This window comes from Athalia rosae, chromosome 1 (genome assembly GCF_917208135.1).
Source record: "Athalia rosae chromosome 1, iyAthRosa1.1, whole genome shotgun sequence".
Classification (NCBI taxonomy): Eukaryota; Metazoa; Arthropoda; class Insecta; order Hymenoptera; family Athaliidae; genus Athalia; species Athalia rosae.
Genome location: NC_064026.1, coordinates 24514496 through 24541107, shown reverse-complemented (window position 1 = coordinate 24541107; position 26612 = coordinate 24514496). Strand labels below are relative to the sequence as shown.

Sequence of the window (26612 nt, the reverse complement as noted above, 5' to 3'; positions counted from 1 at the left end):
AACAATAATGAAAAGAAAGAGAAAGAGAGAAAAGAGTAATAATTACCTCTACTATTCACGCAACTCTATTCATGTTTGATATTTATGTTCATCGTATGTATTTCCTCATCACCGGGCTCACAGAATCTAATAAACAACCTCTGTAAGGAATTTTCTCGCTTATTTTTTATTTCATTTCATTATTTTCATTTATTTATTAATTTTTTTTCCCCCGTTCTCGTATGATATGGTTGTTTGGCTTTTAGCGTGACCACTTGAGATGTATCCAACCTATAAAAAAGATATATGTTTTCACGGGTATTAAAAAAGAAAATCATCACGCGTTAGCCTCGTCCCTCCCTTCTCCCTCAAATTTCTATCGGTAATTCGTTTTGCCCTATCTATACAGACTATTTTTCTTATTTCAACTCAAACGATCGTTGTACGGGTCGTTGAATCCTGGCTATATAACGGTTTTTAAATGTACTCGCTTATAACCGAATGATTTTCCTGTTACATCCTAAATCCCCACTCCAGTATTATAAAATATACATTCTATTACAAGCATGGAATTATATATTATATATGCATAGGTATTAGAAAAAAATGTTACTAATTCGGAAAGAAATCTGCTCGCTCGTTTCCTGCTTTGCGATTATTTTTACAGGTGATATTATGTCAAGAAGGATTATCGTTGTCCCGCAGCGACGTACCCATTTAAATAGCATCAACAAAAAAAAAAAAAGAAAAAAAAAAAGAAAGAAATGGAGATTAAACTTGCGCAGGTACCTCAACAGCAAGTGCAGCAGGTTCAGGTCCAGCAACAACAGCAGCAACAGCAACAGATGTTACACATGAGTCCACCAAGAGGTGACTCCCTATCGAGTCCTCCGCCGGTTACAGGAACCCAGGTGAATATGGGAGGTCAAAGAGCTCCGACAAATGCTTGCATCCGTCACGGTTGTCCAAATCCCGCGGTAGCTAACAGTGAGTGGGAGGATGAGTACTGCAGCAATGAGTGTGTGGTCAGCCACTGCAGGTTTGTGTGAGCATTCCATTTTGACTATCTATTTTTTACTAACAACAAATAAACACAACTATATCATAAGTAAATATCAGCTAAAAGAAGACAGAAATTTTGTTCAATATCGAGTGTCTCTAAAAGAGTTTACCATGAGAATCAGATGCAATGATGAATCAGAAAGAATCTTTTAAGATCAAAGTATTGAAAATTATAATTTACTAAATCTAATTGAATATTTTTCTTCTGTTTCAGAGATGTATTCACCACATGGGTATCCTCGAATCAAAATCCTCAGCAAAATTTCTCAACCGTAAAATAAGCGCGAGAATAATAATATAACCGATAAAAACTAATAATAATACAAACAATAATAATAATAATAATAATATTATTAAAATGATGATGATGATGATGATAATGATAACACAAATGATTATAGAAATGATTTTAGAAATAAATCTAAATACGACTTTCGGCTACTCGAAGGCCTCGCATGCTCAGCTCGGGGCTTGTTGTTGACCCTTATATAAAAATAATAAAATCAATAAATTTACACAATATGTACATAGATTAGAGCGTAGTGAGAGTTCTGAATCATAGAAGGGAAAGAAAGGAATGAATGAATAAAGAACTTGAAATTTAAAAGAATAAAAAATGAAAATCTCAAAGAATACGATGATAGCCCCACGGCATTTTTAATTAACAATTATTTTTAATTATTCCAATCGGCGAGAGGGTAACAATCTGTCTGTGAAACGATTAAATATTATTTCTCTAAGGACTCGAATTAAAAGTAATGGGAAAATCATTATTCACTGATTCAAAAAGACGCAGTTGAACTTTTAGATTATTCAAGTGTATTATAGATACCTTGTGATTTTCAAAACGGTGAGTAAAAAATATCGATTGACACATAATCGGTATATCTCTTTATACATAACTGTTGCGGTCAGTTATCATTCGAATACCAACTAATTTTGACCTTGCCTTCGCCCCGATTCGAGATACTATATCGAGAGAGATGCGAAGGAAGTTCCTGATAATTATGCGAAGGAAGAATAAGAGAAATATTCCAATATTATTGATTGCGCTATCGAAGAATACATATATACATGTAACGGGAGAGACACACTTCAATAAATAAAACTAACATACCTATGTATTATCATTACCTGGTGAACGCCACGGCTGCTGGTTGTTGCATGTTTTCAGTTTTAACTTTTAGCTAGGTACATAAACGAATAAATATGATAATTGAATTAAAGGTTGTAAAAAAAGCAGGAAACCTATAGCTCGTCATACTTTGATCGGAGCCACGCCACGGTTTAAGGTTGTTAATTACGTCCTTTCGGAATGATCGGTTGTGATTCTGAGAATATGAATTTTGAAAACATGAATGAAACATATTAGATAACAAAGATATCGACGACCGCCAACCCTCGTTCCCTGTTGTGGCTTTGACCTTCATCAAAAAATATTATATATACCATATACATATTATGAATGAAAATTAACATCCCATCAGCCATGAATTCGAAAGGAATTTCTTATGTGTATAAAACAAAAGAATTCGACATGAACACGTAAAACCGAAATCGTAGTTTCATTCACAAAATAAAAAAAATAAAACTATAGAACCAACGGTTAACTTTGTTCAGATATTTGTTTCTTCTTGAGCAATTTAACATTAATCTATATTTAATGTTTCGTAAAGTTTGTATTTTCTCCCTTGAGAAGAGAGTAGAAAAGCAAAGAAAAGAAAGTAAGTAGAAACTGAACAAAGTTTTCCGTGCTCCAGACACCCTGCCTTCCCATCCACCCCTTTCCCATTTGTAATCGCGTAGGAAAAGAAGAAAAAAAAAACTAATAAATTAATGATTAAAAAACCAGGAGAATACCAGAGTAGAATAGATATTAAGGTTGAAAGAGCTCCGCCTGCGGGGCTCCACTAATACTTATTTTTGTATCTCTACCTAATTATCCGCAGACAATTAAATTCAATAGAACAAGAAAAAACCAAAGTAAACTAAAAACAATCTCAAATGTACCAACAATACAATACAAACAAATCTTTTTGCAAAAATTCTACCTACTTTTCCTACCTCGCTTCTTCCCTCTTCTTTACTCGATTCCTTACTATTCTCATTACAAAACACATTATTACGTTAAAAAAAAAAAGTAATCCGACTTTCCTGTCGCTCACGCTCTGAAGAATATCGTAAATATAGTTAGTTATTGAAATGCATCAATTAATTCTACACCGTCTGACTGAAATTACGTTTATTCGTTCACCCATGTTTTTCATAGTTGATACTGTGCAACGCAAACGATTGCATTTCATTTGAAGTCTGATGGTGAGTCTCAACTTTTGATTATATTAACACTATGACGTCCGGTGGCTCCACGTTGGTGCCATGCAAAAACTATCGGGTAAGTGCCGGTGGTGCCACGTTGGTGCCAACGCCGGCGATAAGCGAAATGATGTAAGTCAGTTCCACCGGCACGACACGAAAAAATCTAGATTAGACGTGCGGACGTCATAGTGTTAATAGACCAGATACCCTATATTTATAAAGCTCTGCTACCAAGGAACCGAATCGAGGAAAACATAAAACAATACTTTTATGATTTATATCGATCATGGTAATCAGCTTACTGGTAACAACTGTACAAGTACAATAAAGAAAAAAAAATGCTTATTCTACCCTACTAAACTCAATAGCCAATAGACTACAGTTTTCGATTTAATATTTTTATTATGTATTGAGAAAAAAAAACCTGGGGAATTTGTAGTTTTTGTATTACTGAATTGATGTAGAATATTTATAAAATCATATACCCGCGAGTATACGGAATATCCATTTTTGTTGTTTATTATTGTGATTATCATATTATTACTATTATTGTTCTTACTCTAATAATTATTATTATTATCATATTAAAATATAAATTTTTTTTAACTAGTTCTTAGATGTTCAGTGTTTCAATTTAGGCTCTGAAGTAACTGAAGAAATAAATATACGTTATATGTATATGCAAACATGCAATTACAATTACGTATATTTGTTTATATAAATTAAAACATTCTGATTTCAAACAAAATTAAAACGAAAAACAAAGTACACAAACCGTAAAGGGTGTTTAAAAAAATCTGCATCTTCTTTCTCGCGTTTGCATATACATATTCTCTTTGAGGACTACTTAACTGAGAGTACATTTGTTGTCCCCGAAAGTATTTTAATGACCGAAATTTTGTGTGCTATGCAAACGCGGCCGAAAAATATTTCTTTCGTTTTATTTATGTTATTGCTATTCTTATGTAAATATATGAGTATAATCAATAGATTTAAAGACTTATAATGTAAACATAATCAATCAATAATGTATTATACTGATAACAGGTTCGTTTTGTATATCGAACATAGGATATAAAAGTATGTTATTATTATTATTATTATTATTATTATTATTATTATTATTATTATTATTATTATTATTATTATTATTATTGCCATTGTTATTATTATTGCCATTATTGTTATTATTATTATTATTATTATTATTGTCATTATGATCATTCATGCTATTGATTAATGAGTAAATGTAAGAAATTGGTTATCGTTTATCAGAGACCGTTGGACAATTACATTCTACGAAACAAACCGATGATGGGAAATCGATGGTAATAATGCGAACGAAGGGGAGAACAAATAATTATAAAATACAGGAAAAAGAGAGATCCTGTAATACCTTCCGATAAAACTCTTATCATCGTGAATAATAAATAATGTATGGCAATTGGTGCAACACAGTTATAATACTAAAAGCCGCAGAATTTTACAACATAAATAGATAATTATAAAGAAAAAAAATGAATAAAAGTTTATTGTATTAAGAGAAAATAAGTCTAGGAGTTGTCAAGCATATAGAGTAGCATTAGGCACTATTATGCATCAAATGCTAATATATGAGATGGTGATTTGCAATGAATTTATGTTCATTTTTATTGTTTTCTGTACAAAGACTTTCAATTAAACGATTTCAGTCCTATCTTGATATATGATTTATTTGAATACTCCATGTTGTTGACATGTATATGAAAGGCATTAATTTATTCAACTTACAGGATGACTTTGCAGTACAGAATGTCTGCAATTTCGGATGTGTCTCGAATTTCAGTAACAACAAACAAAAAAATGAAATAATTCTACTGCTGTGTTATAGTTATTGCCGCTTTGATTCCGGTTTAATAGAATCGGAGGGACGAATTATACAATCGCCATCGTCCGCGTTCTTTGGGGTAACACTTCCCACTTGAGCCTCCTGCAAGGTTGCATTGATGGGCCCAGTCTTTCGGCAATTATTTGCACTTATTTTAGTACAATTATTCTTTGGTATTTGCTCAGAACCGTTGAGCGTGTTTTTCAGATCCGTAGTCATCACCATAGTCAGTGCTGAGGTACAGTATGTCTGATTCGTAGGATTTGAAGACTCGTTCAATTCTCCAAGAGTTTCCCGAGACTCCTGGCAATCGTTTTTGGATTGTCGGGCGGTTACTATATAGTTCGTGCATTTATACTTTGCTGCGGTAGCCTTGCAAATACCATGACGAGCAAGTAGCGCAAAAATGTCCTTACGATATTGATGGGTAAGTAGAGCGTAGATGTAGGGGTTGGCACAGCTGTTCAATGGGTAAAAAAACACCAGTAGTATCTTAGTTTGCGTGACTGTGATCGGCCTACCAGCGAGGGCTGTAATGGCAAAATAGACTATCGGTGACCAGCAGGCAAAATCCGTGAAAATTAGCCGGGCCATTCTTTTGGCCATAGACATATCGGAATGAGTCATTGGTGTAACGTCTTGAGCACTACGTACAGATGCATACATATGTCCGTAGCAGCCAACTATCACACAGAAAACTAGGCCGTTGAATATCAGTAAGCTGACTAGATACGCAAAGTCTACGACATCGTTGTTCTCCAGGGGCAAGCATATGCTATGTAAATTAAATTTTAGTCAATCGTAGTTATTAATTATTATTGACTCTATCGCTAAGCTCACCTTGTTTTCTCATATCCAGAAACGCCTACCAGTGGTAGTACCGCCATAATGCAAGCATAGAGCCAACCGATGGCCATAATTGTGACTGCAGTTTTCAATTTTAAACGCCGATTGAGGTTCATAGCATAAGTAATGGTGTACCACCTCTCGCATGTTATTATAGCCAATGCATAAATACTCAACTCCGTTGAAAACACAGTGAGAAATCCTGCAATCCGACAACCTGAACCTGCATATTTGCATGCATGTTAACATAATAGAATACTTAATTGAGAGTGCTTTTTCCGAATATTTTTGTTACTTCACAGCCCATATCAAAACTTCATTGTGAACTATGAAAAAAATACTTTAATAATTTGATTATTTTTCAAGTTTTCCCATGTAAAAAGCATTGGACAGATATCATTTTTTCTTTCGAAAAATTCCAACTCGCAATCCATCGTTTTTTCAGTTATCGTCCACAATGAAATTATAATATAGGCTGAGAAACAAGAATATTCGAAAAAAAACACCCTAATTTACATAACTATATACATTAGAATTTTCTGAGACCTGAATTCTCACCATTTTGCCAGTTAATGGCATAATTGAAATACACCCCGATTGTCTGTATGTCCATGATGGCGATGAGTGCCAAATAAATACCCATACAAAGATCAGCAAATGCCAAATTACAAATAAGGAATTTGGGCACCGTGAAGCCAAACGTTGAAAAGACCAGGACAATTAGAACTGCCAAATTTCCAGCTATAGTTAGAGTTGCCACCAGCCAAACCTGCGATGGGTAGTAATGTCATAAATCTAACACTCTTAAATCTTCACATTGCTAAAGTTACCACAATTCTAAGTGCCCAATGTCCCATGATATCCTCACATGGATTAAATGCGTCTGGCATTGGCTCGCAAGTTACGGTTCGATAATCTTTCGGCACCCAGCCGCAAAGGATGGGACTTGATTTGATGCCAGGTTTGAAGCCAGGTTTGTGTTGAGTACTAAATATATTGATGGAATAAGTTTCACTTAAGGTCCTCTGCGAACAATTCTTTTTAGAGTCGTTTTCCAACTTCTGTAACATTTCATCAGTAAGAATCATTTCTATGAAAATCTGTGTTATGCTTATGACATGGAAGCTTACCTCCTGTTTTTCGTACATCACAGGATCATGTTCTTTTGGAAATGTAAATGCGCAGCAGTGATAAGGATAGGTCAGGACTGCCTTTGTAATGGATTTAAAGTTATATACAGAAGGAAATTTTGTAAGCGCCTTAGTATTCTCAATTCTCAGAATCTGGAGAGTTTCCAGACCTATAGTCGGCAGAGTTGTTATTGACGTACGAGATAAATCCCTAGAAACATAATCTCAATATTACCTGGGAGAATAGCATAGTCTCTTTATCGTACAGAAATATTACGTACAATTTTTGAAGCTCTTTAACACCAACAAACGCATCGGCATGGATTTTGGTCAGCGCTGTATTGCCTCTAAAACTCCTTAAATGAGGGAAATTCATCTTTCAAAGATAACGTATAAATTGTCAGAGTGTCATCCTTTGCGGATTACACCAGTTCAATACATATTTAATTGTGTGAGGAAAACTTACATGTTTATAATTGTAGAACCGTTGAAGGCCTTACTCCCTATCTGAGTGATTTTATTGAAGTTGAGTGACCTCAAAAAGAATTATAGTCAAGAATTATGTGGACGTGTGGGCATGATCATAGCAAATAAGTCGTTTGCGTTACATCTAATGAACAGAAAAAAACTTACAGTTGTTCTACTGCGATCTTAATAAAGGAGAGCCCAATTGTATGTATCGGGTTGTTCTCAAAATCCCTACAGCAAAGCAAAGAAGATATGTTGATCACATCGTAATATAAGTATAGATGTACCTGATATATTAATAACACTTACACTGTCCGTAGCCCAACGGTGACCAGATTTCCTAAGTATGGCACCGTGAGTAAGCCAGTATGCGTCATTTTTCTGTGGAATACCAAAAAAACAGAAAGAAAGGGAAAAAATACATTTATAACCAATAATTGTAACGACCTGATGGTTGTTGACTTACATAGACTCCAAACTAGGTAGATGCACGTTAAAGACCTCTGCACTTATGTGAGTCAAACTCGGGGCTTTGACGACATATCTTTTATGATAATTACATCAATTCAGTATAAATGTACTGTGAAACTTTTATTCAATTACGTCAGTTCAAAAAAAAAATTAGTGTATACTTGCATGGCACGAAGCTTAGTAGCGTTATGAAAAACCCCAGGCTCAAAAGTGTGAAATTTAAGGAGACGTTCCAAGTTTCTAAAACAATATTATCCAAAAATTACGGTTACGAGACAAGTTTATTGACTTGTACTCATAAAAAATCAGCTAATCCTAACGACTTACAGATCTACAAGACAGTCAGTATACGATCCTAAGCTTTGTTTTGTCAAAACTTCGATTCCAGCATCGATGAGTGTTCTGGCATGAAATGATAAATTAACTTACTGCACGTTTGCGTTCATACAACTTGTGTATAATTTTAAATATACTGAGAGCACCAACGTTATTCGAACAACTTACAGAGACATCCATTTGTATGTGATATTGAGATTGTTCGGGACCGTAAGGAGTTTATCACCCTTGCAATGCCACCTGTCCACTCCATTTTTAGACCTGTTATTGCAGTAAGTATCAGGCACATCTATCGGCATCATATTATGAAGAGTATTTTCAGATAACTTCCAGTGTTCGAGTGAAACATTGGGCTGGAATGCATCGATGGGCCAAACCACAAACAGGATAAGGTGCACATACCTGCGCAAGTATTAACCGGCACACAATTGCCTATGTAGTAAAACGATGGATAATAGATTAAGCATAGGAGATGGAAAGAGAGAGTGACGTTTATTAGGTACATTTTGTCAAGTTTTTACAACAACTTGTAAGAGATAGAAAGCAACCAAATAGGAGATTAAATAGTATGTATGAGATCAGTGTTATTTAATTGGTATATCAGTATCACTGATAACCAGCAAAATTTGAATTGTGTCGAAGTTAGTAGTAAATGATACTACGCAGTTATGCCCGTGCTGGATTTTCAAAGCTTGAAACTTGCTTTTCATCAGCATGTGTGTCACAGCTCGAAAAATCGAATGCTACTGTACCCAAAAATCCTTTCCGAGATTCGACCCCGATATGGATATGGATATATCAGATGCATTCTAAAATTCTTAAATCAACACGCATTCCGATGTTTCACATTAAACGGCACTTTTATAATTATCTACACACGTAAAGAACAAATAGACCTAACTAAATCGGTAGTTGATGACCGCAAACTGTTTGCAGTTATTTTTTTGTGAGCAGTGAACGCAATAGACACTACTTTATCGTACCATAGGGGCGTGTAGACATTATACGATAAAAAATACTTCTGATAAAATAACACCACAGATAAGGTTTTATGCAAAATAGGAAGTGACATGTTTTCATGCGTAAATGCTTGTGAGTTACCGCAAAGGATGAGGACCTCGAAAGAACTATTAATAATATTTATTATTGAGACAGATTGTACTAACTAAAAGTAAGTACCTACTTCATTATCTCTGTGATGTCCTGTGCCAGCTTGACGGGAAAACCTCAACTTGATAAAATTATCGTCTGTCGACTACATTTAATTTACAATACATAAAAACACGTATAAATTAATATTAATTGCGTTCCATGGTCATTTCTGTAGGCAGTACACGCACACGCGTGGTAATTCTCACTTCTCACTTCTCACAACTCGTGCTTTATTAAAGATAACTGTTGATGTGAACACATCTCGACGAATAAATGATAAAGATACCAATGAAGCATCGCACTGACCTAACATACGCAACAGTAGATTTAATAGCGTTCACTCAGTCCTGGATTTCAGTCTACTAAACTGCTGCCGACCGCCGCTATAAGCTATACATTTTCACTCCACCTCTTGTGATAATTCACCGCTTATGCGGAATGGGCTCACATGTGGTAGTCAACGGAACCGCGCAGATATTCTCCTTCAGTTCTAAAAGGAGAGTAAATGACGAAACTATTATGATACCACATATACCTAAAAATATTTGAGCTTTATATTGCTCGATGCATTTGGAATATATTCAAAAACTAAAAAGATTCATTAAGTGGATAAAGAAGATTCAGATATTGAATTGTTCAAAGCAACTCACCTTTTACCATCTACCAAGTCAAATAGATGATATGGTGGACAGGAATTTTAGTAGTCTTCGTCCTCGTATCCGTACTCATAGTCGTCATTTCCAGTATATCGTCCCAACATTTGACCAACAGACAATTCATTGGCGTCAGCGTCGACTTCAGCATCCGCCTCTTCATCCACGTAATCCTCATTTTCTCCAACTGGATAGAAGCGGAAAAAATGTTAAAAGTTAGATTTAATCAATAATGTCTTGCAGAACTTCGTTTGCATGTCAGGTAAGTTTCACACTAATTGTAAGAACATTACCGGCATCTGGAGTAGCCTCGGGCTCAGTTGATGTTAATGTAAACGCTTCTTCATTTTTCTGAGAGTCCTCGTCAGCAGCAATTTCTTTGGGAGCCAAAGGAAGTCCAAATTCGAACTCTTTTCGTGAACGTTTCGTGTTTACTTTAGGTCCTTGCATCTTTCGGGACTGCCTACTAGATATTTCTTCAGTGTTCATAGTTGATGTCTTGCCTCTGTAAATTTAACAATACGCATAAATTAGATGTGCAGTATATTTTTGGTATCAAGATTTTTATGATCGAACATACCCTGGGCTCAGACTAGAAACTGTAAGCGAATCTAAATCTTTCGATGATGCAGACACTTTTGAGACCATCTCTTGATTGTTGCGTTGTTCCGTATTTGCTGGTAATGTTGCAACACTCAAACTCTTGAGTACTTCGTAATTTATTTTAGAAGAAATACGTTTTTCTTGCAACATTTTCTCAATCGCTTCACCTGTCAGACATACACATATTCATTACATTGCGAATATCCAGAGAGCGTAAATGGTGAAAGTTACAACTAGTAATAGAGATACGAATAGGAATGATAATGTAGATAATAAATAACTAAAATCCAAAATTTTAACGTCTATAGCCTTACCCGCAGTATTAGCTGGACCTTGATTTTTATTTCTACGTGGTGCTGTTCGTCTTCGCTTTTTCTCTGGTTTTCCTTCGTCTTTTTCTTTCTGCCGCTTCTCTTCCTTTTCTGTTACAGTGAAGATTTGTTAGATAAAACCATCTTCCATGATCTTGAAACTTAGCGTCTGAAAAAAACTAATATGGTACCTTTTTGTTGTTCCAGATATTCGGCATTAACCTTGTTCCACAAAGAGTCTTTGTACTTTGATTCTCTTTCCGACATTATGTAGCTATCCAGTTCATCATCGTCGATACCAGACATGTCAATTTCCAATGAATTCTGATGAAGAATTAAAAGATCCTCAATGATGTGTGTATTATACCCGTATTGAGTGACAATCAAAATAAATTTGTAGAAACACAAGTACATAAGGAGTGAATGAATCACAATAATATATCGTATTCATCCACTGACTCAATTTTTACAATATCCGCTAATTGGCCGTGAGTTTCAGAAAATCAAATCTAGTTTGTGGGTCGTTGGCGCGAGCTTGACGTCCCTGAGACATTATTTCCGGTATGCGTAAAGAGTAAGTGGGGGCTATATGTACAATAACGTAAATTCTGAACACAATCCTCGCGAAATACCCATGTGCCCATGCAGCTAGTGGATTAGGTGTTCACAAAGAGCATTAATTCACACTTACGTTTTCGTATATCGATGCGACCTTTTCTTTCGTAGCGTTGCCTCGGTCATTCAAGGACGATGCCAGTCCCATAGACGCTATATCCGGACCTGAGAAATGTCAAGCAATGCAATCGGTTAAGCACAGGGTGATACAATTGTCTTAATATTGTTTGAAACTGCAGTGAGAATTAGAACATATCAATCCGCAAGGGATAAATTTTAAATTACGAGATCAATCTATCTTTAAAGTCGGCGATTCAAGAATCGTTCAAGCATATCCCTTGGGTATCATCAATCCATTCAGAGCCCACCTACTTAAGCGTGAAGATCTCACCTAGACCTGTTGCCAAGGATCCCGAACAACGATGGTTTGTCCGAGAGGCGGCATCTAGGTGGGCGGATTCCTCGGGGTCGTCATTAACACTTCCGGGACTTTTGTTGTTTTCGTGCATGCAGTCTTGTATTATGTTCAAGTTACTCTCTGTTATAAATCTATCAGCGTCCAGCTCTTCTTCGGCGATACGTACTGCGATATGAAAACCGATTTTCAGTTCTTGGCATGCTAGCCAAATTGTCGATTACAAAAAACAAAAAATCAACGTGTCGAATAAATCAGATAGACGCCTACCGTCTTTTCTTCGTCTTCCTTTAGCTGATTTGTGTTCCTCAAGCTGTTTGTCAATCTCATTCTGAAGGTCATTGAATTCGCTGCACATACTTTCCAACTAGACAAAAATTTTCAAAGTAGCGCATCATCGAAGAGTCATTTTATTTATAAAAAAACAAGTAGAAAACTAGACTGGGATAAAGTCGAAGATAAATATTAAGTGTGCATTTGTATAAATACTTTTTGTAAACGTTCCCGATCTTTTTTTCTCGCAGCTTTGAAAGCAGGTGGATCTTGTTCTTCTTCTAAATCAACAGTCATAAATTCTTCAAGTGTCAACGCACTAGACGGTGTGTCTCCAAATTCTATCAATCTAAAACCGTAACAAAAGCATGACTCTACCATATGACGACGATGTACTTCCTTATCCATAACGCACACAAAGAATAAATTCAACTACACCGAATATTACCTTTTTCGTAACGTTGACTCGTGGACTTTAACTATTTTTATTATGTCACCGGGCGATCTATTGAACTCGTGTAATCGGGCAGCCATCAACAGAGCTGTATTGAAGCATAAAAATTAGTTCGAATTTTGAACTGAGGCTATTTATATTCACGCCTTGATAAATACCGGTTACAATAACCATAGATGTATTGAACTGAAAGCGATCGCTTCATCAACGTACAAAATTTTACACTTATTTAAAATAACTAGACGTCCTCGACGGTTTTTATTTGAATTACATTTCAGTGTTTTTTCTTTCATATCTCACAATTAAAAACCCGATCAAAAGATGATAATTTTTGCATTCCTTCTTCCGTATCGTACCAAGTACGTACATACATACTGCAGATTGGGGGTATAAATTATAGTATACGGATGTACATAAAGTTATAAAACGAAGTTTAACATAATTCTCTTGAACTTACCGGCCCCGCATAAACCGGAAGGTCTTCGACCGCTATGAATACTGTCTCTTTTCATCCTCTGCACGACCCTGAGAGCCGTCATTGATACTTCGTGGCTTTTATCTCCAAACTCTAGTTTGTTAGCAAACCGCATTATATAGAGACACGGATCTGAAATTATGAACAAAACAATAGAACAATGATAATTATTGTTATCATTTTTGCAGGTATCAAAAAGATCTAACGCACCAGTGCGGAGTTTGAAATTTTAGCAAACCGGAATACAAGCTCTGATGATTTATCTAACGATGTGTTTATTACGATGTAAGATTTTTCATTAGCAAGGTTCATGGGCGGGCGTATGACGACATTCTAATATAATGTGTGCCTAATTTAAAGCTGATACAAGAGGATAAAGAAGAATTTTTTCATGAATGAAAAAATTGATAGATAAATAATACTAAAGAAACACCCAATTTTTTTTGTAAGTTTTTTTACGCAAGGAAAACTGATTTCTTTTGAATCTCAAGTTTTTGAATGTGACTACTTTTTCGTGTCTTCCGGTCCTTGGACTTGTAGATGAATTTATAATACAAAAAAAAAAAAAAATATGGCAAAAGCCGGACATTCCTATATACTTCATATTCAAGTTATTTTCATTACTTAATCTTTTTATGCATATGTTGAAACGCCTATAAATCTATGATATATGTACAATCAGATGGAATGTAATGAATGGAATGTTAGTATTAGAATTTCAATTTACAAACTCTATAGATGGGAATCAATGAATTTCACGTTTTCAACGTTCATTGGGCTGTATTAAAAGCCTCGCATTGGTGTAACATCGTAAGTAGAACACAGTGGATTACTGAAAGTGAAGGCGCAAGACTTTCGCTACGGCAAAAGAGCTAGCTGCTAGCAGACTTCGGATGAAAGTTCATATAAATAATCTTATCTGCCGCGCAAACTTTTGAGTCTCCCGTGCGCACCCGATAAAAGTTTATAATTTTTTTGCTTCTGCCATTGTTTTTTTTTTCCTGCTGTATCGACATTGTTTATAATAACTACATCAAGTACGTGTAATCATTCTTAATTTCGTCATCCGTATACAGTCGGACGGAGAATTTTATTTTTCTAAAATAAAACATGGTTAATTTCGAAATTCCTGATTCATCAGACAAATCTCAAGAAACGACGAGAATCGGAACGTGTACGTACATGTATACGTTTGGAAATCATCGGCAAAACAATACACCCTACTGCAATTGCTCTGCGGATAATGATTTATTATAACAAGCATTGAAAGTCAGATTTTTAAATAAAGACAAAGCGAGGAATGAGAGGCCTTCGATGCATCATCATTGTTTACGAGATGTTGTCACACAAAGCGCCACGTGATTCGATAAGTCGTAGAGGGGGTAATATATGATTGTTTTTGAAAAGGAGGTGGGAAGAATTGATATTGGTGGGAGTTGGATCCCCAAAGAACTTGGAGGATCTGGCATGTCGATGCAGATGGTGGTGGTGACGGTTCACGGTTGGGTTGTACGTACATACGTACCAAGTGTAAATGTAAAAGTATCTGCAGCAGTTTGCGGAATCGCCGGGCGCGGTGTGGCAAAGAACAGTCTTTTTTTTAAATAAAAAACCAACGAACAGAACTTGCGTGCATATTTTATTATTCTAATAAGCGAAATTTCTATCTTGTCCGTAGTGTCGAAACCGCGTGTATCAGTTTTGAACGACAGTATCTCTTAACTTTGGTGATGAAGTACGATATTTGAGCGAATAAATTATTCTCTCACCTGCTTCCGAGTACAGTGAATCTTCAGAATAATCGCGCGGTGTTGTGAAGTGCGAACCAAAAGGTTAAACGAGTGTGAACATTTATCCGATTCATCCGATCAGATTGTGATATATTAATTGTGATACGTAAAGCGAAAACGAAAGAGAATTACATGCGCATACATAGGTATTATAACAATGGAGTTGGTCAGGTACAAGAAAAAAATATCTTTCATTCATGTATATTTTCGTTTCATCGATATCAATGATCTTGTATTCGCGGGCATATAATATTTTCTTTACAATGATTACACTTTTTTTTCTTTACAGCACGCGCGTTTATCTCACTAACGTCAATGTAGTCACGAGGGTCAAGAGTCTGTAAACTGTGATCTCTCTGGTCGGTAGAAAATTTACAGTGCATCGCAAACGATCGTTTCGGGAATTAATCAGTTCGAATATTTGATCCGAATTTTTACAAGCACTCCGTATTCAGATTCGGAAAATTCATCAGCTTAAATGCAGGCACTAAATACGATAGTCGCATTATCTATTCACTTATTATAACGAATACACTTATGGTTATTTTTTTTATTTTATTTTTTATTATTCATTTTTTTCACTTGCAGTAGCGTATAAATAGCGAGCCAAATTCCATCCATACACGACACGATTGTTATCGCTTTCATTATTCTGTCACCTTTGACTCTAATTGTCTTTGACGATACTCACGATCTAACCCGAACGAAATACGCACATTAAATACAGATTTGATGTAAATGGCAGAAAAATTATTGATCACCTGATTGCGTGTCACATAGATATATCTATGTACGTGGATACATGCATAAATTTATCAAAGGAATGGGAATAATGTATGCGTATAATCGGAATTTGAATTTGCTAATAAATTTGTAAATGATAAGGATGTCTAGGTGAGTAACATTCGATAACGTAAGAAGCAGGTGATTCTCGATTATGGAATAATTAACGTGACATTATATACAGATATGTAACCTATGACGCAAATATTGCAGAATCTATGAAATCTAGTCGCAGGTTTAATTTTATTACTAGGCATATACATATGTTGGTGTGTATACCTATTCTTATATATAGGAGGACCGGCTTCATCTGAAATTGCCACAACTTCCAATGAACAATAAATAAGTTCTTAATCTGCAGACTACGATGCGATACGTATCGGTCACCAGTGGCAACAGAGACTGCCGATTGCGCAGCATCAGGTCGTTATAACATAATTTCCAGGTGTTGCAGCAATACCCTCGACATATAGTCGCTACACCCGTTCCAGTACCCTGATTATTGCAATAATTATACAGAATCAGGTCATATAGCTGCAATATCGCTAAGAGGTGTAGGTGAAAATAACTCGAATTAAATTACGCGAATGTTTGATTTTTAACAAGAAAAAAGAAATCCTAGAAAAAAAAAAACAAAAAAACTAGTAAATAGAGAGAAAAAAAAATTTCTGTTTATGAAATTACAGTATCGAATTTTTTGCAGGATGAAATACGCGATATGACCTCGGTGACTGTACCGAAGATGAAAAATAATCTAAACAGCTGACACTGTTTTATTTTACCTTATTTTCTACCTACAACTAATGTTGATCGGATAATAATCGGAGTTGAGAAAAAACAAAATCGTGGGGTCAAACGATAAAATGTTGGTGCGAGATGTTGTGAGTGAAATAAGTTCGCGTATCGGACTTGGAATTGGTCCTGGATGCGAACAGGGTGGTTTACATCGCGGAATAGCGAATCTAGCAGCTTTACTTTTAGAAGAAGAAGAATTATCCGTAGAAGCAAGAATATCCGGAGGAGAAAACCGCGCGATCGTAGGAGCTGAGAATAGAATACCAACAGTCAGTCCAAATTATGGAACTTCCGGGAGACCGAATCAAAGGCCACATCGTCCACAAGGTAATCCAACAAAAAAGTGAACATTAACTATCTAGATGTAATTTACCTTATAGTTGGAATGTAACGATTGACAAGCCCCCTTCTCCTCATACAGCTTCTAAAGAATGTTCAACAGGTGTTTTTCACGTCAAATTTATCGATAAATACACGGACAAGCCGGGCAGACTTATCCCTCGTATCGATGACGGGCAAAATCATGCGATTCAAACAAAACATATGTTATTATTTTAAGTTGGAAGAATACGTTGGGGCAAAAATATTTTTGACAATAATGAATTATCTGCATCCTCCTCGGGGCATTGGCACCAAATATCGAGTCATATCGTTGTGTGCCATAACATGGTGAAATAACACGGCTGAATTATTTAGTCAGAATGAATGAATCCTTTTCAACGGACAGTATGGGAAAAGAATGTGCTTTATGCGTTAAACGATACCAGAAAATAGATACTGTGGAAAAATTTTTTCAGTCTTATCCCTCGAGGCGACTTGTCGGCTATTAAGGTGACTAGGTAAACTTGGAACGTTAGATTCTGAGATTGACTAACGTTGGTTGAATATCACCAAAATGGTCTACTCCCATTTCGCCGAGTGTGGTAGCAATTTATACATACAGCCATGATTCATACATCCGTGGATGCAAATTGCCCGAGGAAAAAGAGATGTTGAAAGAGAAGCAGAAGACAACGAAGAAGAAGAAACGAGTCACGTCGAATGCGCGCGTTGATTCCCATATCGACCGTGTCGGTCTGTGCGGTCCTGCAGCAGAGCGAAGGAGGATTCTAACAATCAGTGGGGGGTCTGTGTCTAGAATGGCGACTGTATAACGATCAGACCAACTGCAGCGCGTCATAATTCGCGAAAAAGAAGGAAAGAAAACGATCTGAAACACTATACATACACATAGATATAGACGTATATTAAAATCCAAATATGGCCATGTCGAATTTATATTCTAAAATAGCTCCAAAACCTGTGAAACGTTTTCAAGACAATATATCCGTCACGCAGACAAATGCCTGGGTAAATGGTAAGTCTGATTTTGAATGAGAATTGAATCAATGTTTGATAGAAATATGTCCATGTAATCGGAATTTCCGAATTCGAGTTCTCACTCATCTTCTACCGCGTTCACGCGCGTGTCGTTTGGGTTGTCTCCTAGGCTAAAAAATATTCCAATAATAAATCTCGTTGATTTTATGAATATAAAAACAGTGCCTCGATTTTTTTTTTTCGTACTTCACCGGTACGAGATATTCTTGCGAGATGAAACGACCTAGATAATATAATTTCGCCCCGAGATTCTTGTGACATTTTGACAGGCATGTTCAAAATAGGCGAAGATACCGCAATCGTCGAGCTTCACGCATACACTTCGAACAATCGTAAACGATAATTGGAATCCACGATTCATTCATCTACGTAAGTACGTACGTACGTACGTACGTATACAATACACACTTTTGTTACATAGCTGCAGATATCTACTTCGTTGCAATTTGAAAATACTTTCGTACATATGCAGAGACGCTTCTTTGTTTCTAATTATGAAAGGCTTTTTTCGCTTTCCACACATGAAAAATTGACGTGTTTAACGCTGCTGGACAAACATTACACAACATACTAAGTTGCGCACGTGACATTTAACTTGGGTATTTGTAAAGAATTGTGAATGTAAATGCTGGTAAAAATGCGAATCGCGCGGACTGCAGAGATTGCGTGTTGCAGCGCTACTGCGCGACTACGAAGTGCGGCGGCGCGGATGACGAACCCCAGTTGTTTTCTGATTTCACTTTAGATTGCTTGATTTTCGTCTATTTTCTACCGCCACAAGTCCTGTTTGTGTCAGTCGGGTGCATTTGCGAATTATTTTTCTATAAATACTGTAACTAACATGATGTGGTCTGTGATAATTCATGTCTCTATTAATTGTTGATTATCAATTGGATAATATACAAGATAATGTATACTGACGGTAACTATCAACTACAGAAAACCGAAGAATTTCTCACTTTCCCCAACGCTATTCGAACCGATATCTCAATCATTATTAGACCCACACGTTCAATTTAGGACACTCGTTCGATTAAAATTCTATTAAGTACCTAATTACCGATCGCTTGTTCGGTGGCTTTTCCTATGAAATATAAAATACATTTACAAGAAAATAAAATTTAATCATGATCAGCGCGTAAGTTGTGATGAAGTGTTATAACCTCAAAATCCAGCTAAACCTACGCCTAAAACTGAAATACGTGGGAATTCAGTGTTTGACGGTGATGAATATAAGTCGTGAAAGAAGTTCGATTATTCTCAAGTATGCAACGCTCAGGAATTTGGATAATTAATTCACAATATGTGACGTCCACGGTTAAACTGACATGTGATTTGATTAACACAAACTAGGCAACCTCATTTGACTTGTGACCCTTGCTTCATTCCTGTTGCAATTGATTATGAGTCAGATTCTTTAAATTATTATAGGATTAGTTATTATCGAACAAAGGGGTATAACATATGAATATGCCTCACCATTTAAATTGTTAGTTTGAGCAACTGAAATTTTATAATTTCATTTTTCAATGTTATAGCCGAATCGCCAAACAACGTATCTGGCTCTCCACCATCCACGAGCCCACTTTCATCATCCGTCATACTACAAAGGGAAGGTGCTATTACACAGCCTGCCAGTACCCCAGCCTCTCCTTTATCCTCACTTTCATCCCAAATAACTCAGCTGAATATTTCATCACCTGAGGACTGTACCCAGGATCCCAATTGGCAGGCTACAAAGTCTAGCGTGCGAGAACGCAATGCTGCTATGTTCAACAATCACCTAATGGCTGATGTACAATTTATTGTAGGAAGCCCTGGTAACTATCAACATATCCAAATTAAAATGTAATCTTTTGGGGATATGGCAAATTGCCACTCCAAAAATGTCTTAGATAAATAATGGTATCTTAATTTAGGCCACACTCAACCTATACCAGCCCACAAATACGTCCTAGCTACCGGCAGCTCGGTGTTTTATGCCATGTTTTACGGAGGTTTGGCCGAAAATAAAAAGGATATCGAAGTTCCTGATGTAGAGCCAGCAGCCTTTCTCACTCTACTGAAGTAAGCATATTTTTTCACCACTTTGTCACAAAAAATGAAGTTTAAGAAATGAATTGTCATTGAGGAAATTAATCGAATGACTGAAATGGACTACATGACTTTTTTCTAACACTGTTCTAGGTACATGTACTGTGATGAGATTCAACTGGAGGCAGATACTGTCCTCGCTACACTGTATGTAGCAAAGAAGTATATCGTCCCTCATCTGGCACGAGCGTGTGTGAATTATCTAGAAACGAGCCTGACGGCCAAGAACGCCTGCCTTTTGTTGAGCCAGTCTCGGCTATTCGAAGAACCAGACCTCATGCAACGCTGCTGGGAAGTTATTGACGCTCAAGTAAGTGAGAATCAGCGGATTCTTAGGCCCCTTGGGTCAAGCGAAAGCGATACTAATAGTTCTACCGAAGATAAAATTGATTCAGACAACCGATTTTTCTATCGTGCACTAAGTTTTGGCGATAGCGATAGTTTTTCATCCAGACCTTGTTTTGCAAGTTTACGATGTCAACATGTATATAAGAATTTCAAATTGAATGGCAGCAGTTGCGTTCATCAGGGTAATAATAGGTTTCAAATTGTTCCTTATTCTCTCAGTTTCTCTGAAGGGGATTGCTCGCCTCCCGAAAACAAACTGGACAATTATCATCCCGTGTTTTCTCTTTGTCGAACTAGAAGTGAACCGTACTTTCCTGACAATAAATTAGGTATTGAAGTGACGGAAAATTTGACTTATCAGGACAGCTACGCAGATGATTATGAAATTAGCGATAGTAACGAAAATAACATTAATTTGGATGTATGCTGTGACAATAATTGTGACGATAACCACGGCGACGACTATTCCAGACATACTTAAGGTATCTCTTCAACTTTGGTACACGGGCTACTTCATTCAGTATTTGCAACACATGCTTCTACCATTGACCATTATTATATATTTTTCAAAGGATAATTTATTGCTCAAATTATTGGAATAGTATCGTCAGTGGTCAGACGTAGGTTAGGTATAGAAATTCGTACACACATATCCAATCGATTACAGTTGTGTAAAGAAGGAATTTTACATTGCGATCATTTCCGAAAGATTTACAAAGTAATCATTTTTCCTGTTTGGATTTCTATAATGGAGGTATATCATCCTTTATGCAATTGGCAAACAAATCCATGTGTAACAAAGCTTTATATTATGTTGTACCTATATTGTATTATAAGTATAACGTGCATATGGAATATATCACTGCCTTGATATGAAAAAATGGGAATAAATAAATGTTGACAAGTTAACTGCTACTCATTCTCTACATAATAATATGTTTTCTGCATATGTAGTGGTATTTAGTTATAGCGAGTTGTCGACTCGTATGCTTGCTGCAACCACGACAAATAGCAAAAAAATTTTATTTCTATGCAAGCTATTTCCCTAACGAAAATTCGATGTATAAAGAATACCGATCCCCGAGTCGAATTTTGTAATTCACAGAAATTTTCACATCATCTGCTATTCAAACTTGGACAGCCCAGTCGGCTCAACGTCAAGTTATGCAGGTTTGCCAATTATTATTCAAATTCCACAGTTCACTCATGCTAGTTTTTGAAATGTGGCTCACCTGACTTGTAGTAGACGAAAAAACAACTTATGACAAGAACAATAACATGCAACTTCTGAGACATTGCGATACTAATTTGCCTGCAGGCGGAAATGGCCCTGAGATCTGAAGGTTTTGTGGATATAGACATCCATACCCTTGAGTCAGTGCTGTCGCGAGAAACCCTCAACTGTAAGGAAACTCACCTCTGGGACGCAGCTCTAAGATGGGCTTCAGCTGAATGTACAAGGCGCGAACTCGAAGCAACTCCGGCCAATCAAAGGAGGTTGTTAGGTGAGTGACATGTGTAATTTAAACCTCTCATTACTATTATGTTCATGATATTTAGAAAACTGTAAGATTTGCACAACTATGTATAACAGCATATATATATATTGCATGTTCTGTCGAAGTGATAATGATTAATGGTGATTTGAGCTTTATAGTTATTGAGGTATTGATATCACAAACGGCATGAAACTTTTCTGAAACGTTCCATCGCGACAAATATGAAATGTTGTAATAACAATTATTTGCCACAGCCCGCCACTATAGATAAAAGATTTTTATTTCTTTTTTCTAGGATCCGCCTTAAATTTAATAAGACTTCCAGCTATGAGCTTGGAGGAATTTGCTAATGGCGTAGCACAAACTGGGATTCTAAACCCACAGGAAACAATAGATATTTTTCTTCATTTCACTGCAAGTAGCAAACCACAACTTTGTTACCCAATCAAACCACGACAAGGGCTGAAGACTCAGGTGAATCACCATTTTTTTTCTTTTTGCGCTTAATCCATCAGACGATTTTCATGCATATTATACTAAATGTATCTATCGCTATGTACTGATCTAAATTGACGAATACTTTCTCATATTGCCAAGAGAATTTCACGACTGAGCTGATTTCTAGCGCTTGTCTAGAAGTCCCATTAGCCGTCAAGATTCTACCTTCAAAATGTTCAATGAAAGCCAGACATCAATTTTTTATATATTTATCGTTAAATTCAGTGATCGACATCATAATTATCTAAACAAAGCTCAAGTTGGACGTTACAGAGAGGTCAAAATTTTTTTTGTACTCGCAACGCACGCTATATCATTATCGCTGTTAATTTTCTACCCAAGGACCCTCTGCTATCCCACCCAAGCACATAAATCAATTCTTGGAGAATGTTGATTTATTTTTCCATCAATGACCAGGTAATGATTGGTAATGGTATGCTCTCAAATTCAGATTGCACAATTTCTAAATTGAAACAAAAAACAAGCTGAACAGATATTAAAATCAACCAACACCTGCTCAGTCCTGATTTTCTTTATCTGACTCTAACTAGCACAATTAGCAGAATCATTATTTCTTTAAAATACCAAAAATTCCAAGAGATGACAATTGCCAGTTTATTTCCCCAAAAAACAAAAATCTAGAATAATTAAAAAAAAGAACTTGTGTTGTAAAAAATTGAGAACAGCATAAAAGTCTATTTACCATTATCTGATTCCAGGTTTGTCACAGGTTTCAATCATGTGCATACAGATCTAACCAGTGGCGTTACAGAGGGAGATGCGATTCGATCCAATTTAACGTCGACAAACGGATTTTTGTCGTTGGTTTTGGTTTGTACGGAAGTTCTTCGGGTGCTGCTGACTATAACGTTAAAATAGAACTGAAGCGATTGGGCCGCGTTTTGTCGGAGAATAATACGAAATTCTTCTCCGATGGTTCCAGTAATACATTTCACGTTTACTTCGAGAATCCTATTCAAATAGAACCAGAGTGTTTTTATACTGCGAGCGCAATACTCGACGGTGGTGAATTAAGTTATTTTGGTCAAGAGGGGATGTCCGAAGCAACAATTGGCAGTGTTAATTTTCAATTTCAATGCAGCTCGGAAAGTACCAATGGAACGGGTGTACAGGGTGGTCAAATTCCAGAACTTATATTTTACGGTCCTCCCACAGATGATTGATGGGAATTCATCCCAGAGATAATGGTTTAATCATCCAATGATCTGAATCATAGCCTGATCAGTCTCTAATTTTTATTATTCTTTTTCTCCCCCCTTCCCTTCCGTGTTACGTATCGAGGGGGTCTATTCCATTACATATTAAATATATTTAGAATTATTTATTTAGCTAACCCGATCATGGAGTACGACGATTTCAGAATATAAAGTCGTTACTTCATTTATGAAGTCACCTAAATAACATTGACTATGGCTCGAGGCTACAATTTTGACAAGAACGGTAACAGGAATTAGCCAGAAATATATTTCGACATAGTTGCAATGTGCTCTTGATTCAACGGTCAATCGCTTGGTTCTTATTATGGAAATTGTGATACGACAGCTCTTCAAACAATATTCGTGGAATAATTGTTTGAAATCTTGAATATACACTAAGCTAAATGAGACTTATTTCTTCATCGCCAATTTAACGCACAGATCACAACAAAGATGAAGGGATTGAAACCCTTTGATTGATCCATTAAACGTGGTAATGGTTTAGGGTGCAGAAATTAAAGTTTAATACCCCAACATATGGCACCCTAGTTCATAGAGTTGGCATCCGAGTATACATGGGTATATTTTGTAAGCAAAACGAAAGTTGTACTTAGCTAATGTAAGTGGATAAGCGTCTATCGCGTTTAATTCCAAAGCTCCTTGATCCTCAATAAAACTTGATGAAAACAGTAGAGACTTAATGTACAAATTGGTTCTTACGTAACTATAAACTATGTGGTGATCAGTTTTGTAAACCAGTGGCAAATAATCAACAGATGCGCATAAATATATTCACAGGTATAAAAACCTGACATTTATAAATTATACCAAGTAGACAAGTTATTGTTAAATCTATGCTAGGCCCCGAAGACCATCTAATAATGACAATTTAGAGATTTAAACTTTCCAAGCATTATCTCGTAAGTAGGCGATAATTTATTGCTCGAAAATAGTTACGACAATGAATTGTGATGTTAGATTTGCTTACAGCATTTCATCTGTATAGAAATTCATTATTTCCTATATGTATACCGTTATTTCATAATATAACCACATGAAATGTATAAATTTTCTTGACAAAGTTATTACCCATAGCATAAGCATAATATGATTGCTATGAAAACAACACTGTCCAGTGAATCAATAATATTTACTATATTTGATCAATGACGGTATATTGATGATAAAAGATAACGACTGAGGAACTTACCCATTGAAGGAATGTTGATGCACAATGCTTGAGTGAACCTCAAATACGTCCGTCCTAGCTCATAAACACAAATCTGCAGCACATCACTGATATCGATCAGCATATCTGATTGTTGGGGTTAAGGATTATTGTATGTCCAAAAAAAGTGTACAGAAGTTAGGTATTCTAACTACTCGAAAAATCCGCAAGTTTCTTCAAATTTAAGGATACGTGCAGTCCCCTCTGTACGACATGTGATATAGACACATGCCGCATGATTGTGTTCTTGCTTCCTACCTCTAGTCAAGTGACGACTCAATGCCATCTTGTAAAAATTTACAGCAGTGTCGACGCAATGTTGGTTTAATCTGTGAATTTAAAAATACCTTAGATACCAATTTCACTGATCAATCAACACTCTGTTAGTCCATGTCAACTCGTCTTGTCAGGATGAGCTTTCCACTTGATCTTATTATCACCTGAGTTGAGTGCAGAGATGCGTTATGCCCTTTCTGGCATTTTGAATAGTGACTTCCCTTGATTCTTTGCCGCTCACATGATAAGCTGTAATCACGATGAATAAAAAACAAAACATGAGAACAGCAAGTAATTTACAAATAGTTATCACATAGGCTTATGATCAATTTTTGCAAGTCCATTTCATTTCAGTTAATGAATACGATGATGTGATCTTACCTGCACCAAAGCTAGTAGCACCACCAGCACTGTCACTGGCAACAAACTGGGCCAGCATGATATTCCCTGTGGAAGTCTCTTCGAATGCTGTTTCGCTGACAATTAACTGATCTTCTAATACAGACCCACATTGTGTACAGACAGCGTCACCTCGCGCTGGATCAGTTTCAATATCAGTGGACCCACAGTTGCGACACTTGCCTCCAGACATCTGAAATATTACCATGAAGACAAGGATGTTGATTCGACATTAGGTTCCTCCCCATAGACTCATGTCTTATTATGTGGTATTGACAATAGTTGAATGAGAATTAATTTGACTATGTATTTAATTAGCGCCGAACGGCTGAAGTATGGTAGTAAATATTAAAACAAGTCAAAACACAAAATAAAACGGAAGCATAATTTGTGAATACGTATGAATACCGTATCCAGGATATGTTTAACCTATAAATTGGAGGATTAGGTGTACGCATTGTTCGATAACTAACCTCGAATCGAAGATTTGCGACACTTGTGCGAAAAAAATTAACACACTTCACACTCTCGTTTGTTACGCGTATTGTCAAACCACAAAACCAAGAGCTTGCTTCAAGCTTAAAATACAAGCGTTACTTTTTTACGAAGAAAAGCTTTGGTGCTAATGCCGGACGAAACGCTTCTGCACCGCAAAACCGACTGACCACAACAACGTTGGGCGACTACGGTACGGTCGACTCCGGACTTTTCATTCATTATTTCGAGAGTCCCGCCGCCGACGGCGATTAAATGAACTAAGTTATAAGAACAATTCCAAAATTGAATTCAAATTGTAAATTTGATATATCGATCGGGACCGCGAGTAACTTCGGATGGGTTTTTCATTCGACGTTGAATTTACTTTATTGGAATAAATCT

The 26612-nt window shown here is 36.3% G+C and overlaps 4 protein-coding genes across 17 annotated transcripts in view; 2 read left to right on the top strand and 2 right to left on the bottom strand.

The window, feature by feature from the left end:
- LOC105690951 (TOX high mobility group box family member 3-like) overlaps positions 1-3086 on the top strand; it is a 117678-nt gene extending 114592 nt beyond the window's left edge. For 3 of the 4 annotated variants that reach the window (XM_048653228.1, XM_048653240.1, XM_048653243.1), the window contains 2 exons: positions 765-1024; positions 1256-3086. In XM_048653228.1, coding sequence (XP_048509185.1) covers positions 765-1024; positions 1256-1322 — 327 coding nt within the window. In that variant the 3' untranslated portion in view covers positions 1323-3086. The remainder of the gene's footprint in view (positions 1-764; positions 1025-1255) is intronic. The other variant, XM_025746915.2, reaches the window with a different exon arrangement.
- Positions 3087-3623: 537 nt separating this feature from the next.
- Positions 3624-9793, bottom strand: LOC105690936 (lutropin-choriogonadotropic hormone receptor). 5 transcript variants are annotated; one of them, XM_012409101.4, is made up of 14 exons: positions 9659-9793; positions 8644-8877; positions 8467-8541; positions 8305-8379; positions 8135-8212; positions 7978-8049; positions 7834-7899; positions 7667-7735; positions 7482-7556; positions 7201-7411; positions 6901-7131; positions 6617-6839; positions 6065-6293; positions 3624-5999 (listed from the first exon to the last, which is right to left on the bottom strand). In XM_012409101.4, the coding sequence occupies exons 1-14, from the start codon at positions 9661-9663 to the stop codon at positions 5228-5230; spliced, it is 2415 nt and encodes an 804-aa protein (XP_012264524.2). In that variant the 5' UTR covers positions 9664-9793; the 3' UTR covers positions 3624-5227. The 5 variants fall into 5 exon arrangements, with proteins under 5 accessions (XP_012264524.2, XP_012264520.2, XP_012264522.2 ...); XM_012409097.3 differs by lacking the exon at positions 9659-9793 and adding an exon at positions 9228-9367; XM_012409099.3 differs by lacking the exon at positions 9659-9793 and adding an exon at positions 9228-9367 and having other exon boundaries at positions 6065-6272.
- Positions 8951-26427, bottom strand: LOC105690937 (transcription factor IIIB 90 kDa subunit). Its single transcript, XM_012409103.3, has 17 exons — positions 26207-26427; positions 25716-25926; positions 25499-25583; positions 25251-25387; positions 25041-25145; positions 13409-13558; positions 12946-13039; positions 12714-12846; positions 12495-12591; positions 12201-12392; positions 11886-11974; positions 11386-11518; positions 11198-11305; positions 10861-11050; positions 10574-10785; positions 10278-10467; positions 8951-10117 (listed from the first exon to the last, which is right to left on the bottom strand). Exons 2-16 carry the CDS (start codon positions 25924-25926, stop codon positions 10325-10327), a joined length of 2079 nt encoding a protein of 692 aa, XP_012264526.2. The 5' UTR covers positions 26207-26427; the 3' UTR covers positions 8951-10117; positions 10278-10324.
- LOC105690938 (BTB/POZ domain-containing protein 6-B) lies at positions 14895-24894 on the top strand. 7 transcript variants are annotated; one of them, XM_012409113.3, is made up of 8 exons: positions 14895-15362; positions 16703-17121; positions 19713-19994; positions 20094-20241; positions 20362-20578; positions 21935-22121; positions 22411-22589; positions 23333-24894. In XM_012409113.3, exons 2-8 carry the CDS (start codon positions 16863-16865, stop codon positions 23795-23797), a joined length of 1737 nt encoding a protein of 578 aa, XP_012264536.1. In that variant the 5' UTR covers positions 14895-15362; positions 16703-16862; the 3' UTR covers positions 23798-24894. The 7 variants fall into 7 exon arrangements, with proteins under 7 accessions (XP_012264536.1, XP_012264532.1, XP_048509214.1 ...); XM_012409109.3 differs by having other exon boundaries at positions 14895-15387; XM_048653257.1 differs by having other exon boundaries at positions 14895-15387; positions 15506-17121.
- Positions 26428-26612: the final 185 nt, after the last annotated feature.

Excerpts from the sequence above, each read along its gene's own strand:
- LOC105690937 (XM_012409103.3), bottom strand. The coding sequence starts at position 25,926 with ATGTCTGGAGGCAAGTGTCGCAACTGTGGGTCCACTGATATTGAAACT. Across the intron at positions 12,847-12,945 it reads GAGTCAACGTTACGAAAAAG|ATTGATAGAATTTGGAGACA; the intron begins GTAATATTCGGT and ends TTACGGTTTTAG. Across the intron at positions 11,306-11,385 it reads ATATCTGGAACAACAAAAAG|AAAAGGAAGAGAAGCGGCAG; the intron begins GTACCATATTAG and ends TCACTGTAACAG.
- LOC105690938 (XM_012409113.3), top strand. The coding sequence starts at position 16,863 with ATGTTGGTGCGAGATGTTGTGAGTGAAATAAGTTCGCGTATCGGACTT. Across the intron at positions 20,242-20,361 it reads GCCTTTCTCACTCTACTGAA|GTACATGTACTGTGATGAGA; the intron begins GTAAGCATATTT and ends ACACTGTTCTAG. Across the intron at positions 22,122-22,410 it reads CAATCAAAGGAGGTTGTTAG|GATCCGCCTTAAATTTAATA; the intron begins GTGAGTGACATG and ends TCTTTTTTCTAG.
- LOC105690936 (XM_012409097.3), bottom strand. The coding sequence starts at position 9,283 with ATGCATCTGATATATCCATATCCATATCGGGGTCGAATCTCGGAAAGG. Across the intron at positions 8,213-8,304 it reads GCTACTAAGCTTCGTGCCAT|ATATGTCGTCAAAGCCCCGA; the intron begins GCAAGTATACAC and ends TTATCATAAAAG. Across the intron at positions 6,840-6,900 it reads ATTGGGCACTTAGAATTGTG|GTTTGGCTGGTGGCAACTCT; the intron begins GTAACTTTAGCA and ends TACCCATCGCAG.